This window comes from Nannospalax galili, unplaced genomic scaffold (genome assembly GCF_000622305.1).
Source record: "Nannospalax galili isolate Female #2095 unplaced genomic scaffold, S.galili_v1.0 scaffold77, whole genome shotgun sequence".
NCBI classification, from domain to species: Eukaryota; Metazoa; Chordata; class Mammalia; order Rodentia; family Spalacidae; genus Nannospalax; species Nannospalax galili.
In genome coordinates this window covers 1406448-1423095 of record NW_008341457.1, presented here as the reverse complement: position 1 = coordinate 1423095, position 16648 = coordinate 1406448, and the positions used below count along the sequence as shown (strand labels likewise).

The 16648-nt window shown below is 56.5% G+C and overlaps 1 protein-coding gene across 5 annotated transcripts in view; it reads left to right on the top strand.

Annotated features, from left to right (window-relative positions):
• The window catches only part of Kdm4b (lysine demethylase 4B), an 89419-nt gene that overhangs the window by 43496 nt on the left and 29275 nt on the right, over window positions 1–16648 (top strand). For all 5 annotated transcript variants that reach the window (XM_029565321.1, XM_029565320.1, XM_008836965.2 and 2 more), the window contains 3 exons: window positions 8967–9016; window positions 12003–12106; window positions 15339–15476. In XM_029565321.1, coding sequence (XP_029421181.1) covers window positions 8967–9016; window positions 12003–12106; window positions 15339–15476 — 292 coding nt within the window. The remainder of the gene's footprint in view (window positions 1–8966; window positions 9017–12002; window positions 12107–15338; window positions 15477–16648) is intronic.

The following is a 16648-nucleotide window of genomic DNA, read 5'->3' as shown; positions in this document are numbered from 1 at the left end:
ATTTTATTTATTTATTTTTTGGTCTTTTTGAGACAGGGTCTTCCAGTAGCTCCAGCTGGCCTGGAACTCACTATGTAGACCAGGCTGGACTGGAACTCACAGAGATCCACCTGCCCCTGCCTCTCGAGTGCTGGGTATTGTTTTCTATTTTGGGTGTATGAGTGTATTGCCTGCATGTGTATAAATGGATCCGTGTCATGTATTGCCCTCGGAGGTCAAAAGAGGGCATTGGATCCCCAGGAACTTGAGTTATGTACAGTTGTAAGCTGCTCTGTGGGTGTTGGGACTCGAACTCAGATCCTCTGCAAGAGCAACCAATGCTCTTAACCTCCGAGCCATCTCTCCAGCACCAAATTTTTATTTCTTATTTTATTGTGTATGAATGCTTTGCCTTCATGTGTGTAAGTGCACCCATGTTGTACAATGCTCAAAGAGGCCAGAAGAGGGCATTGAATATTCTGGAACTGGAGTTATAGACAATTGTTAGCTGCCATGTGTGTCTTGGGAACTGGTGAGGGGAAGGTGTCTGCACAGGGGCCTTTCCTGTGGTGATGTCTGTCCTTGGCTGGTGCAACCTGGCACCAAGCTTTGGCTTTCTTTCCAGGTGCTTGGAGCACAGCAGTGAAGGGCTGTGAAGGGGCTTTGTCAACTTCATTTGCACCTGGATGGTGGCTTTGGCCTCTGTCCCCAGTATAGGCCCTGCCACTCTCAGAAGGATGGGCACAGGAGGGTGACCAGTGTGTGCCCCATGACCTGGCCCATCTCACATCACAGGTGAATGGTGTGTCTGCCCCCAGGACTGTGGAGAGAGGAGACCCCAGTGGTGTGGCATCTAGAACCAAGTCAGGTTTCCCTCCAGCTGGCCTTGAGGCCCTGCATTGCAGGCTTGGGACACTGGCCAGTCCAGCACTTGATGTGGGCACAGGAAGCTTACAGGGGACAGCTGTGTTATCACTGGCCTGACACCCCTCTGGCCTCCTTATTGAGCCATTGCACTGGTTACAGCTGGTGTGTCACAGCTGATGCAATCAACCTGGCTTCTGCCTGTCAAGGCTGGGCAATCAATCTCAAGCCACAGCTCCCTCAGGCACAGAGAATTGAGGCTGGAGACACGCCTGAGTCTCAAACTGGGACACTGGGCCTGTGGCACAGCAAGACAGGGCCTGTGTCATTAGCCACTGTGGTGCTCTGATGAGGAAGGGTAATTTCAGGGAATCTGGTGCACGCAGCAGGGTGCATTTCTAAGCACAGCCTGTGCCCGTTAGTGTGATGAGCCGTCCCCACCACACAGCCGCAGTGGCCCGTCCTGACTGCAGCCGATCCCCCGCTCACACCTGTGTCCCCACAACCCAGGATCTCACCCCGGCTGCCTGCCTGACCTGTCCCACCTTTTCATGGCCCCACTCAGGGTCCACCTGCAGGCTGTAGGCCCATTTCAGTGGCTCAGCAACCCTGTGTTCTGTCCCATGTGTTCCACACCAAAGGGGGACCAGTGCCCTGTGGCAGGTGCCAAGGGAGTAGGGGCACAAGGTGACTTGAGGAGGTCAATTGAGCTGGGCCCCGGGGGCTGGGACATCTCAGGATGGGGTGGCCGTGGTCTAGTCACTTTGGCTTCTATTCTGCCTACTTTTGATTGCCCCCTCATCTCTGTCCCTGTCCCTGCCTCTGTCCCTATCCCTGTCTCTGTCCCTGTCCCTATCCCTGTCTCTGTCCCTGTCCCTGTCTCCCTGTTTCCCTGTCCCTGTCTCCCTGTTTCCCTGTCCCTGTCCCTATCCCTGTCTCCCTGTCCCTGTCCCTGCCTCTCTCCCTGTCTCTGTCTCTGTCCCTGTCCCTGTCCCTGCCTCTGTCCCTATCCCTGTCTCTCTCCCTGTCCCTGTCCCTCTCCCTGTCTCTCTCCCTGTCCCTGTCCCTGTCTCTGTCCCTGTCTCCCTGTCTCTGTCCCTGTCCCTGTCTCTGTCCCTGTCCCTGTCTCTGTCCCTGTCCCTCTCTCTGTCCCTGTCTCTGTCCCTGTCCCTGTCTCTGTCTCTGTCCCTGTCTCCCTGTCTCTGTCTCTGTCCCTGTCCCTATCTCTGTCCCTGTCCCTGTCTCTGTCTCTGTCCCTCTCCCTGTCTCTGTCCCTGTTCCTGTCTCTGTCCCTGTCCTTGTCTCTGTCTCTCTCCCCGTCCCTGTCTCCCTGTCTCTGTCCCTGTTCCTGTCTCCCTGTCTCTGTCCCTCTCCCTGTCCCTGTTCTCCTCCTTTGTCTGGGTCTGTGATGAGGTCAGACACTGAAGAGTCCCTGCGAGTGACCCTGCCATTGACAGGCCCTGTCCATCCTGGCTCCCAGGTGATATGGACCAGGCCTCATGCAGGTCCCCATGTCTCAGGCCTGGCTGCTCCTGTGCCGTCCAGTGCTCAGGTGTTCTGGCTCTTATCAGCCAGGAGCCCCGACTTCCAGCTGATGGCATTTGCTGTGCTGGTCTCTTGTGGTCGGTCACCTGCTGTCACTGCCACTGCCACTGCTGGTGTTGACCTTGCCCCCCTGGCTGAGGTCACCCGTCATCTGTTGAGCACTGTCCCCTTTCTTTACTTTTCCTGCACTGTGCTCTGGTGAGGAAGGAACCTTGTGGAGGGAAGTGTTTTAATTACCAGGGAAACAAAGTGCAGACTGAGCCGAGGGGGCCAGTGCCAGGCTGACAGCTGGGCACAATCTGGCACATCTGCCGCACTACACTCTTCTGCCCTCCCTCCCTCCTTCCCTCCTGTCAGTGCCCCCATTGGGGCCCCCGTCCCTCTCCATCCCTGTCCTCAGGAGAGCCACAGATGCAGTGCTTGCCCAAGGCTGCAGCTCAGAAGCAGAGCTTGGTGAGTCACCCGACAGGGCTGTCCAGGCTCTCCAGCCAGCCACAGCACTGTCCCTTCCGGCCCTGGCATCCCAGCACCTGGATCCCCTGCTGTCTGCTCTCCCCACCTGGTGGCTGCTGTCAGCCTTGCAACCTGGCCCTGCCCTCAGTCCTTACTGTAGAAGGGCCCATCCCCCATGAGGCCCCCACCCCTCAGAGGGTCACCCTTTCTCCAGGTCTGCTTGGACTCAGTGTCCACAGAGCCCTCTCAGGGGCCTAGAAGATGCCAGGGCTGCAGACCTGCCATGGCTCCCTCTCCCCTTCCCATGGAACAGTGCACCAGGATGTCTTAGTACTTGTATGTGTGTGTGCCTGTGTACACTCATCCACATATGCATGTGTACATGTGCATGTGTGTGTATATGTGCATCCTTGTGTGTATGTGTGCATTATACATATACATGTATGTATGTATGTGTGTCCATATGCGTGTGTGCTGCGGTATATTAGAGCCCTCTGCTATAGACCTGCATCATCCCATGAAGTTGAACACAATTCCTTCTTCCCCTGTGTCTGTCCCTGGGCTGTGTAGATGGTGTGGGCTACTTCTGACTTCTGTATAGACAGCCCATCCTTCACCTCTGGCTGTGCTGGGTGTGGCAGTGACTGACAGCTTCCTGCCATGAATTCATTGCTGCGTGGTTCTGTTCTGGTCTGCTGGTGGCCATCGCACTATGCCCCATGGGAGGCTCTGACAAGGAACCTGCCCTGTGGCCTCACTTGGCTGAACTGGGCTGGGGAGGCATAGGCCCTGCTCCTATGTTTGCAGGACACTGGCTGCGCCTGGCAGAACTTTGGTCCCTGCCATTGACCCTGAGTTCCTGTTATTGGGTGGAGCACAGGATGGTCAGGCATCAGTCAGGGCTGGCAATTTTGGTGGCAGGTGGAGAACTACACTGGGGACCCAGGCTGCCTGGTGAGCCTATGTGCCTAATCCTGCTGCATCCCCATCCCCCACCTGGGCTCCTGCTGAGTTGGGGTGGGCAGCCAGGACACCCACCTGCTTGGGGATAGGAGTCACCCAGTGGGAGGCTGTCCCTTGGTTTCCATGATGATCAGCTCAGTCAGTACCCTGCCCTGTTGCCAAAAGCCTTGTTCTTGCTCAAAAGGGCGCCTGTGTAGTGTGTCCCCTGCCGCCACCCAGCAGGGGCTGGAGCCCTGGGCTCTGATGCAATTGCACACACATTGACAGCGACTGGCTAATGGGCTGCTGCGCGCCCCTGTGGAGCCGGGCCTTGGCCGCCTCTTTCTGCCCTGATTACCAGCGCCAGCCATGGGCTTAACCCTTGTGTTGATGCAGCATCCTCAGTGGAGCCACAGCCCACAGGAGGCTGGTGCTTGTCATCTGAGGTGTGCACGGTGACCCACAAGGTCCCACAGCTAAGAGCAAAGCAGCGTACCAGGGACAGTGTGCCTCAAGGAGAGGCTATACTAACCATCCCCAGCCTGTGTCTGCACAGGTGTGCCCTGAGACCTGGTATCTATGCTGTCTCCCACGCCAGCCATAGTGTGAGGATCCCTAGAACCAGGAGCTTCCCATACAGCCTCCTGTCCCTACCCAAGGCTCTTCCCTACAAGGGAAGTCTCTCTCTTCCCTCCTCTCCCTTCCCCCTCCTGCTTCTCCTGAGCTCTCAGAGGACCCGGCCCAGTCTTTCAGTCCTTTGAGCAGAGACTTGAGGTGGGTCCCCAGTGCTGAGAGCGGCTGTTGTATTTGCCTCAGGTGGCCGTGTGGGGCGGATTCTTGCTGATGGTGGAGTGTAGGCTCCTGGTTTGTTGACACACAGCCAGGACAGTGGATTCAGAAGCTGCTGCATGTCCATAGCCCTGAGTGCCAACATGCTGTGTCCCTACCTCACGTGCAGTATGAGGCCCTTGGCCTGCCCTGACCTAATGCTCATCAGCAGGCTTCTGCTTACACTGTCCCCTGTAAACAAGCCCCCAGCTCCTCTGGAGGCATCTCGTGGTAGGTCCCTGTCATCCTGTGTAGCCTCTGCCTTTACTGAGGTGGGAACCCATGACACCTGGGGTTCTCACACTCACCTCAGGTCCCCAGGGAGACATGGTGGCCGTGGGTGCTTGCCCCTTCGTGGCCACCCAGACCATCCTCTCCCATACTACTGGCTTCCCCATGGATGGCTGTGCCACTTCCAGATCCATGTGCGTTTAAGTAAAAATGTCCTTATTGGCCAGGCGTGATGGTGCATGTCTTTAATCTCAGCACTCAGGAGGCAGAAGCAGGTGGATGTGAGTTCAAGGCCAGCCTGGTCTACATAGTGAGTTCCAGGCCAGCTGGAAGCAGTGAGCACTGAAGGTACGTGATCCCAAGCTCTACCGCTTCACACCTCCGAAAGATCCATTAGCGATCAAGCGGACTTGATAGCCTCTGTGCTGTGAGCAGCTGCCCTGACCCCGACACCCTCTCCCTAGCTATGGAAGGGCCTTACTCGGGCAGCAGCCAGGTCAGGTGGCTCTTGACTGAGACCACTTGCAGCCCAGGATAGTCCCTCATTGCAGCAGTAGCCAAATCAGGATACACAGAAGCTGTCCCACCATGTGCCACTACTGGTGGACCCATGTGTGTTTCCTGGGTGCGTCAGGTCTGCTGTGGCCCCCTCTGCTGAGCAGGCTGGGGATGGGTGACAGACCCACTCCTAGTGTGTCTGGGCACCCATGTGGCTCAGCCTCAGACCTACACCCCCAGAGTTCAAGGTCACCTTCAAGTCCTGTGCTCAGGGGATTTGTGGGGTGTTTTTGTTTTTGTTTTTTTGAGTCAGAATCTCCCTATAGACCAGGCTGGCCTTGGTCTCAGAAAGATCTTCCTGCCTCTGTCCCCTGAGTGCTGGGACTAAAGGTGTGGGCCCTGCTGAACCTTGTTCAGGTTTTGTTTTGATTCTGAGATCTGTAGTCCTGGAATGGCAGCTGGTGGCCCCTCCCCTTTGTGTCACAGTGACACTGACCTCCACCCTGCACAGGCCACAATGTCCTCTGTGTGCACCTTCCAAGTCCACCAGGCTGTGTCCAGAACCACACAGAGTTGCCCTTTCCTCTTCCTGCCATTGGCCTGACTGAGGCCACAGGGTCTTAAGGATGTGTCTACCACCATCTTCTCCATGTCCTGTTGGTGAGGACACTACACTAGTGCAGATGCACAGGGATGTGTCTGCGCAGCAGCGTGATCTCCTCTGGCTTCCTGCCCCTACCCCAGACAGCAAGCTTTCCCTTTCCCAGCCTCTGGGCAAGTGGCACCATCTCTTTAGTGGGAAGGGTGGGAGGACTTCCAGGGAAACTGAGGGGTGGGGAGGACTCCTTGGAAAACTCCCAGGAGACTGCCCTTAAGAGGGTTGGGCTGCAGTGGGCAGCCTGGGGCTTGGGAGGAATGACCTATGTTGGGGGGAGCTTTTCTACTGTGCTGTGTGGAGCCCAGAGCCAGCACGCGGCTTATATCTGGTGTTGCCATGCTGGTTTGATACTCGGGGCCTGGGACCTGCCATGTGTTCTTCCAGGGGCACCCGTGGGAACTTGTGGCACCTCTGTGGCAGGATGAGTATGCTTTGTTCCTCCCCCCTAGGCCCGGTCCTTCCCGGGCTCCATCCTCCTGTCCCTGGGCCCTGTCTTTTCTTCCTAGGTCTGCATTGATGGCAGTTAAGCAGTGAGCATCCTCCGGCCTGGCCTGTGTGCAGACACTGTGAAATTAAGACCTTGCCCTGCGGCCCACAGGCAGCTGACATTTAGAGGCCTCTCCTGGCACTTGACACTGCCCTCAGCCTGAGTGCTGTTGGCCTTGGGCCAAATTGGTGGATCAAGGCCACCATCATTGTGGGAAAGTTGTTGGAGGTACTGCTTGTCACAATGACCCCATAGGGACTGGGATAGATGGGGCTCGGGGCCTTACTAAAGGGGCCAGAAGGAGGCAGGTGGGGCAACTGGGACACACAGGCCTTGGGGCTGGCTGTCATCATTGCAGGCCTGCATCGTCCTCCAGACACCCTCATTTAATTTTTAACTCGCAGGCCTTTGCTTATTTATTTTCATTGTTCTTGATGATAATTCTAAGCCATTAGAGGGGAAAATTATATTCAAAAATGCTGTTTCACACTTTATTTGTTTGATGATTTAGAGCGATAGAAAAAAAGCACATTTGTTGGCTTTTATAGTCTGGTAATTATTCACATCCATCAAACCCTTCCAGGGAATAAACAAAACACCGAGAAAATTGCACTATTAATAGTGGCTTGGTGGCGGGTGGAAGGAAGGCCGTGTGTCTGGTGTGGGGGACATGGTGATGGGACTTGGTGGCCTGGCACAGCCTCTCCATTCCCTTGCACCAGGACCAAGCCACTAGTGATAGGGGATCCATGCACCATGATCCCCCTTACCTGAGACCCACATAGGACTGTTGGAGCCATGCACAGGCGTCCCCAAAACAGCTCTGCCACTCTTAGTCTCTGGCCTGCTCAGCAAGGTCTGGTAGCTGCTTTTGCCCCAAAGAGCCTTGGCTTTTTGGGGTGGCAAGACTTGCCTCTGAAGGAGGGAGCCAGATCATCCATCCTGTCCTTCTGGAGGCCCCAACCATTGCTCCCTTCCAGAACCTTCTATGCAAGTGATCCTTGCCCTTCCCATGCTTGTTTCCCATAGCCTGGTAAGCCACCATCATGCTGAAGAGCAGATACAGCAGGCGACTTATCTAGAGCCGCATGTGTACTTTCTCCCAGAAGCCTCTACTCTATTTCACTGTGCCTGGCTGTGTCTCTTGGTGGGGAGGGTCCCCTCAGTGAACCTCCCCATCAGTTTCCAAGCTTGCTTCTACCCATTCCTCCTGGGTCTGCACAATGTCACCTGGCCCAGTTGCCAGGGAGACCATGTCTTCAGAGCCCACTGGAGTTTCAGAATGGGGTTGCTGGTAGCTAAGAATCTTCCAGAAGTGTTTTATACAAAATGAGAGAGCAGGTGGAGGGGCAGGCACAGGGCAGGTGCGCATGGGGCAAGGGGTTCTGTGGGGAAGGTTCCAGAGGGTTCCACCTCCTGATGCTCCTGATCACTGTGACCCCAGGGTCCCTAGGAGGAGTGGGCTCAGAATCTGAGGCACCATGTGGAAGGTGCCTATCCCAGAGGTGTCCACAATCCCTGGCAGGTCCTCTTGGACCCTGCACACAGCCTGGCTTCCAGAAGCTTCTCCATCAACCAGCCTAAATACCCTTGGGATGTCTTCAGCCAGGTGTGTTGACTGGCTAGTGGGTGGCACAGTCTGTGGCCAGAGAAGTTTCCAGCGCCCCGCTGACTGTCCATCTATAGCCTCATCTCCTCAGGGTCATCCCTGGCCTGCCACCTTCAGGCTATGCCTCCATCCCCATAACAGCATCCTCCTCTCAGTGTGTGTATTAAGCCTCTACCAGATTTTAATTAGTCTAACCTTCATAACTCCCAATCACAGGCACTAATTAATGGCAGGGTGCGTTGTGACCAGGCGCCGGAGCAAAATTGATTCTTCCAGGCTAATCCGTTCCAGGCCTCTGTGGCTTCCCCGAAGGTTGGCATACCCCACTCCTACCTTTGGGGGTTGCAGGACTCTGAGCCTGCACCTGTGATTAAAGGCCCGGACCACAGCTTTGTCCAGATGATGGAGAATTCTGGAATAACAGGGACCTGAGGGGTGCCTGGAAACAATCATGTCTTCCTTAGATGGGATGATGGGGTGCTGGCGAGTCTCAAACCCCCTTTTATCTCTGGGAAATTGCTCGTTTTCTCAGATGCTCCAGGCTCGGCGGCTGTAGCGTACACCTGTTGTCTCAGTCCTTGTGTCTTCCTCTCGCTGCCTGACTGGTCACAGAATGTGGTCAGCGGGGTGCTGAGATGCACCCCACTAGGACACCCTGTGCTGGGAGCAACCAGGCCAGGACCACCCTGTCCTGTCAGGGCCTTATCCCCAACCCAGGTCCCACCCAGGCCTTCTATTACCAGAGTGTCACCCAGCAGAACATTTGCATGTGGTATCCCCAGTGCCCCCGCCTCCATAGGACAGTGGGGCAGCCTTGTTGCTGCCCACTGGCCACAGGACCTTGACTCTGATGTGCCTCCCTTTTCTTGTAGGTACGCCATCCCACCTGAGCACGGCAAGCGCTTGGAGCGGCTGGCCATTGGTAGGTGTCTACACTTGTGGTGGGATGGGACCTGAGATGAGGCAGGTAGGTGGCTGTCCCATGATCCTGCTATATCTATCACCTCTTTCTCCCCCAAGGCGGCTGGCTGCCAGCGCCTGTCTAGTCCCTCAGCTCCAAGCTCAGGGTCTGGCACACTGCTGCCACCTTGCACACGGGCTGCCTGGGCCCTGTCTTCCTCTCAGGACTCATTTCCTGGGGTGATGGCAGAACCTCAGGTTGTGGGTGTCACATGCACAGAAGCCCCTTGCTTGCCCCAGCTGATGGCGGGGGGAGGGGGGCAGCAGGACCTGGATGCTGCAGCTCCACAAGGCTCCCCTCGGCCTGTGTAGTATGCCCTGGCCCAGCTCATCAAGGGACAGTGGGGAGTACAGCTCTCTGTTCTCTATGTATGTCCAAGGTGGGGGTGCTATCCATGTCCTCAGATGATGGGAGGGCAGGATATGGGAGGCAGCAAGCCTGTCACTGGCCCTGGTCACCCACAGTCCATGTTAGATTTTGATGTGGCATCTCAGTACGTAGCCCAGGATGTCCTGGAGCTCACCACCCTCCTGCCTCGGCCTCCTGAGCACTGGAGTGACAGGGGTGCACCCCCAGCTTCCTGCCCGTACTGGGGATGAACCCCAGACCCCTCCTGCCTACTAGACAAGGTGCACCCCACCAGACAGCTGAGTGGGTTTGTCATCCGTTACCTGAAGAGCCGGTCTTGCAAAGGGCCAGGCCTGCTGGTCAGGGGGATCAGCTCAAGGCTGTGGAGAGGTGAGGCGTAGCGAGGACTGGAATGGGCCCAGAGGACTGTCTAGTCACACAGATGGCCTTGGGCCTCGATGGGCAGCCCACTAGAACTTTCCCTTAATACGTTGTCAGCCTTGCTGAGGGGAACACTGTGCAGCATCTGTTGTAGATGTCACTGTGCCCCTTATAAGGGAAGGCTGACCCAGCCAGAGGGCAGAAATGCCACAGCACCAGGCGTGCCAGTGGAGGCCCACACGCCGACATGGATGCCGCCCCATTGTTGTGATATAGATACACGCTTGGCCTTCATGTGAAAGCCAGTGCAGGCCAAAGCCTAAACCTCACGTGTGGTGGGCAGCCCCTCTTGGTCACACCAGGCAGTCCTGGCCCACCATGCTCACGTCTGAATCCTTTGGCTCGTGGCCCCTTTCCTTCTCAAAGCCAGCAGTGCAGTGTTCCTCCGTCTCTGCCTCCCACCCTCTCAGGACTGAGTGCCAACATGGGAGCCTTCGGTGATCCAGCTCAGGATTCTCAGCCACCCCCGCCCCCCACCGTGGCCATGACTCCTTTCTGGGGCCAGCAGGGCATGTGGGCAGCAACTTAGCATCCCAGACCTCAGGGGCCAGGGAGGGGAGCTGGTAGGGCTTCAGTCCTGAGGCTCCAAGTGGCTTCTTAAACCTGCCCTCATCACGTACTCCTGGGAGAATGGAGCACCTTAGAACCCCGGGAAGGACTGAGCCATCAGCCAGGGAAAAGTGGAGGCAGAGGGATGCAGGATGCAGGATGTGTGACACAGTCAGTGGGAGGCTGCCTGCAGCTTTGCAGCCCTGCCTGCCTCTTGGGGCACACGTCACCTGTGCCCCACAGAGCTGGGCAGAGCAGGCTCTAAGTTGGCTCTGAGAATGAATAGTTGTGTGGCAAATGGGCCAGGGGAGATGCAGGCTGCGGGGACCACATTAATGTGGGGGCACTAATCATTTACAACTTGAGCCATCATAGAGCTTTAATGGGAGCTACTTAAGCCAAGCATTACAAAGAGGAAGTGAGCCGCTTCAGTCCCTTCCAGAACCAGCTGTTGTCTCCTGCTCAGAGCCTCCTGCCTTTACCCAGGGCCTGTGGACTGTGCCATGCATGCCTATGTACTTGGGGACACATGTGCACACACGTGAATGCATCACATGTACACATTTGTATGCACATACTTGCCCCTTTGAAGCACACACCCACCAGGGGCATGTTTGCCTGGAGGCCAGGACAAGTGTCTGAATAGACTTCTGGAAGGTTCCGAAGTTCTGCCACCCCCATGTACCACTCCCCCCACACCATGGGCTGCTGTGTCCCTTGCTGTGGCATGTTTCAGGGTGGACAGGTGTGTCCCATGGTGAGCAACACACCCCGCCACACCCCCTGCCCTTTGCCTCCCCAGGCCTGTGTTGCCTGCACAGCCAATGGAAGCTGGGATCTCCTGTGGTGTGGGCTCCAGGGGCCATGGCCAAGCCCCAGCAGACTCCCCCAGTTGTGCAGGAATGTCCCTTCCATGGGGCCTGTGCTCTACCCCAGGGGCCAGCTCCCAGGGGACTAAGGCCAGGATGTATGGTGGGGTCCCTTGGACTTGACAGCCTTGCAGTCCCCGACTCCCTAACCCCAGGCAGTTGAAACTTCTGCTGAGAAGCAAGGATCCCCATGAGACCTCAGGCTGCTCCATCCTGTGGCCACAGGCAGCTCAGACTGGCCCTAGCTGAAAGGATAGAGGGATCCTGGCCTCTTGACTGTCTGGTGTGTGACCTGCAGAGCACCCCCATTGTGCAGCTGTGTTGTGGTCACTTGGTGGTATCTTGAGCCCAACCCCTGTTCTGGGATCTGGGGGCGGGGTCCTTGAGGGAAACACACCCTATCCTGTGGTCTTGGAACACGGCTCCTATGGGGGCTGCTGCTCCAGTGGCTGCAGAGACCATGTCTAGGGTAATGTGGTGGACTATGCCTAGCAACTGGGAGGAAAGGCTTCTATTGAGCCCTGCCCTTTGCCTGGGCACTGGAGTGACCACAGCTCCTGTCTGCCCACTGTGGGGCAGGGGCCTGGCTAGCTCCAACCAGAGGTGGGCCACGCTGTGGTACACCAATGGCCCAGGTTGCAGCACTGCCCCGAGCCCCACAGAGGTCGAGGTCACAGTGTGTGCCTCAGGAGGCTGCAGCCATGCATTGGCCTCAGAGCAACCCCGCTGTCTCCATGCAGGTTTCTTCCCTGGGAGCTCACAGGGCTGTGACGCCTTCCTGCGACACAAGATGACCCTCATCTCACCCATCATCCTGAAGAAATATGGCATCCCCTTCAGCCGGGTGCGTAAGGGGCCCAGAGAAGATTTTAGAAAAGCGTTGGGTAGAGAGGCCCACTGATCTTTGCAGGGAGGACTGTGACTGGGCGGGGGCTTCACTTGTCCCCATACTCCATGGAACCCCCCAAATGTGGCTACCTGGGGCATCCAGCAGGTCCCCCCAGGCAGAGGAGCCTGGCCAGGAAGCCAGTGGTGGCCGGGTGGTCCCCTCTTGCTGGGAGCCTAGTGCCAGCTGCTCATGGCACCTAGGGCCATGGAGTACTTTTGAGTTTATCCAGTTCCTGCTAGGGTGCTGCGACACTTGAGATGTGGGCTGGGAGGTTGGAGTGGTAGAGCAGATCTCTCCCTGCTCCCAGATTGACAGGCACCCTGATTTTGCAGACCCAGGACCTGAGGTGTCTTGGGACCCCAGGAAACCCCACCTGGACCGTCCACTCCATCTCCTTCCCGTGATGGGTGTGTGAGGCCAGAGGGTACAGGCTGGAACCTTCTGTGTGCCCTGCATAGATGTGGGACCAGGCCCTGGGGATGGGAGAAAGAAGCCTGTGGAGCCTCTTCCAGAGGCTTCTGTGAAGAGCAATTTGTCAGCTCAGCGGCTCTGATGAGACCCTGACTCCTGCCTCACAGGGAGTGTCAGCGAGTGTGAAATTGCCTCTGACATTTCAATCAGGCACCGGCAGTAGGCGGCTGTGTCCCCCGCGGGCACTGCCCTCAGCTACAGCTCTGAGAGACACAGATGCCCGCTGGCACAAGACAAGTGAGACGTGCCTACTTTATACCTGCTTGTGAATATTCTCCAGGGTGGTGCTTTGTGGATTGGGACACATGTGGACAGAGCTGCTGGCCTGTCCTCCTGGGCAGCATCTGTGCCTTGTGCGTCACTCACACAGCACCTGACCTGAGCCAGCTGCCTCTGGTCACAAAAGGGCTGCCGACCTCTGGGCAACTGAACTCCCCTGCTCCTGCTCTGTGTGCCCTAGGCCTGGCCTCAGGCTGCCTGTCCACAAAGCAGCCACAGGCCAGAGTGGGGATGAGGCCTTGGGATGGAGGACAGGCAAGGTGAGTGCCCCCTCATGAGCAAGGCGTGGGGCCCACATCCAAATTCCTGCCAGTTGTTCAGCACACTGCTGAGTCTTCATAATGGTCTTCACTCTGCTGAGAAGGAAAAAGTGCTTGATGGCAGACTCGTTAATAATTAAGTGTGGATTTCTGTAATCTGCCACCGACTTCTCCATTTATACTGTTGGAGCTTGAGGAGGACCACCGAGTCTCCACTTTCTCCTTAGCCGGCGTCCTGGCTGTTGATGGCTCTGCTGTGCGTCCATCATCGGATACCTCTGATTCATCGTCAGGGTCTGTTGATGGCAGGATGAGGACAGTGTGGCAGCTCTATGCAGTTGCTCTGACGGGAGTGTGCGGTAGCACCTGTGTGGTTTGTGGAAAGGGCTGAGGTTGCCTGAGCCTGGCTCCTCAACATTGCTCTGCTTGGGCACTAGTGAGACCTCATGGGTTGCTGGCTACGTCCCCAGAAGGCACTATGAGCCTGCGCTCTGCCGACCACATCTGCAGAAGGACCAACAGCAGGGCCGGTGGTGCCCAGGCCAAGACCCGTGACGTCTCATAAGCCACAGCTCCTTTCTCTTCTCCAGGAGCTCAGGGCACAGCAGGCGGAAGCGGCCGAGAGTGCTGAGGCACTGCTGCTGCCAGGGACATGCATCACACCCTGCTCGCGCCCCCTGCCAGTGGCTGCTGCTTGGACAGGAATTTAAATATAGAACTTAATGCCCACTGACTCCCCTTGGTTTGTGCAATTAGTTACATGAAAAGAAAAATATTCTCTGCGTTCTTGAGGCCTGGCTCTGCTCTAGCCACATCGATGTGGATGGGTTTTTGAGGCCATGTCTGGCGCTGGGGTCCCCCACCTTGGCACCCATCCTCTGTCCCCAGGGTTGCTGAAGAGGTCTGGTGGCATGGGCTTGGCAGCCTCTGAGGGACACAGCTCAGCTGTCTAAGGTGAAGATGGGCCCAGAGGACAGGGCAGTGTAGAGCTGTCACTGTGTGACTCTGCAAAGAGGATACCAGAGAAGCCAGAGTGACCAGGGTCTCAATATGAGCCAGGCTGAGAGGACAAGGCCTGCCCAGGGCCCTGGAACCTTCTTCTTGGGCACATGCCAAGCTCAGGAATCTAGATGTATGCCCGGCACTTCTTTCCAAGCTCAAAGTCATCAAAGAGGTGGAGGGTTGCATCCACAGTCTCCCTGAGGAGCAGCACCCACAACAGTGATGTCATGCAGGGCGCCTGCACAAACTGGGGCCTGTGCTAGAGGCTGCACCTGTGGCCTGAGACGTGGGCTGCAAGTGTGGGTAGTGCAAGAGGCGGACCCTGCAAGGTGCATCAGAGCCCTGAGCCTGGGTCTGTCAGCTGTGGATGAGTGGCCAGGCCATGAAGGTCATAGTGCAGGTGTCTTTACATAGCCCAGGCTAGCCTCAAATTCATGATCCTCCCACCTCAGCCTCCTGAAGGCTAGGCTAGCAGGTGTGTGCCACCACATCCTTACTCCATTTTTTTTTTTTTTTGGTCTTTTTGAGACAGGGTCTCTCTGTAGCCCCAGCTGGCCTGGATTCACTATGGAGACCAGGCTGCCTGGAACTCACAGAGATCTGCCTGCCTCTGCCTCCTGAGTGCTGGGATTAAAGGCGTGTGCCACCACGCCCAGCTTCCATATTCTTTTTTGTTTACTTATTTTTTGTTTTGTTTTGCTTTGTTTTTTTGTGATAGAATTTCCTGTAGCCCCAGTTGGCCTAGAACTCATTATGTAGACCAGGGTGCCCTCACTCTCATAGAGATCTGCCTGCCTCTGCCTCTTGAGTGCTGGGATTAAAGATATGTGCCACTATGCTTGCCACACCCCCTTTTTTTTTAAACATGTGTTTGTGTGTGTGCCATGGTGTGCATGTGGAGCTTAAAGGACAAGCAATGGGAACCAGTTTTCTCTTTCCATCATGTGGCACCTGGGAATTGAACTCAGGTTGTCAGGCTTGGTGGCAAGCACCTTCACCCACTGAATCCTCTCACCAGCCCTCACCCTCACATTCCTTATGGGTCAGGCACAAAGCCTATCTGGACCCCAGGAGTTCTGAGCTCCACACCGTGTGGAGCCCCTCTCCCCCACCAAGCTCATGTGAGCTGCACCCCTCACACTGTCCCTTCTCATGGGCCTCTGTCTCCTTCGTAGATCACACAGGAGGCGGGAGAATTCATGATCACATTCCCCTATGGCTACCACGCAGGCTTCAACCATGGCTTCAACTGCGCAGAGTCCACCAACTTTGCCACCCTGCGCTGGATCGACTACGGCAAAGTGGCCACACAGGTAGGTACTGTGTCACAGTGGGCAGTGGGGAGTGGTCCATGCTCACCTGGGTTTGTGTCCAACATCTCTGACAGCAGGTGCTAGAAGGTTCTTTCCCTTGTAGACTCTAGTGGAACAGGCAGTGCACATGTGGTGCCCACTGGCCCAAGGCTGGTGTTGAGCAGGTGGCCTGTGCATGCTGCACCACCACAGCCTGGTACTGTGATATCGTAGATGGGCCAGGCTGGCATCAGGTGATGGGACACAGAGGAGGCCGTAGGCCTGGGAGAGGCAGGTCTACCTGGCCCCATAGTCTCTGCAGGTGCCCCTGGTACTGGTGGCTGCCTGAGGGTTGCCCGTTTAAGCTTATTCTTCCCTGCTGTGACTTCCATCTTGCCTCCTGCTTGTGTGGCTCTGAGGCCACAGGCTCCTCATGGCACAGAGAATGCAAAAGCCCTGGGTGGTGCCTTCTGATGACGAGGGACCTGGGCACTGTGTGGCCATGGCAGCCTCTAAAGGTGGCCTGCTGGACCAAAGCTCACGTCAAGAATGGTCCTGCCAAAGAGGGCTGGCTTGGAACTTGCAAATCCACTTGCCTCTGCCTCCTGAGTGCTGCGGTTAAAGGCGTACCTCAGTGGGCTCCCTTTGCACCTATCGGATTTGTTTCTTCTGTTTTGAACCGCTGAGCTCAGGCTGTGTGGAACCAATGGGCTCCTGCCTCAGCCTCGCCAAGCCGGGACGACAGCTGTGTTGGCATGTGCCACTGGTTAGCTTGTCTGTGTTGACAGCTTTTCTTTCCTGCATGCCTGTGTGTGCATGCACGTGCGTGCATGTGTGTGACGTCTCACAGCACACATGTGGCAGTCAGCAGGGGCTCTGGTGTTTGCCGCAGGATGTCTTGGCTGCCCCCAAGCTTCCTGGATTCTCCTGTCCCCGTCTCCATCTGGCCACAGTTTGCCACATCACCAACTCTCAATTTTATGTGGGTTCTGAGGATCTGAACTGGGGTCATGAGGCTTGCGTGGCAAGCACTTTCACCTACAGAGACCCCGGCAGCCGCTCCCCTCCTCTGCCTGGGGTTGTTACCTGTTGTGGGTCTTGGAGTGAAGCCAGGGAATGGGGCAGCTGTGCCCAGTCCCATGCTACCCAGGTGGTACTTAGAGGGGAGGCTGATCTCAGTGGTGTTGGGTCAT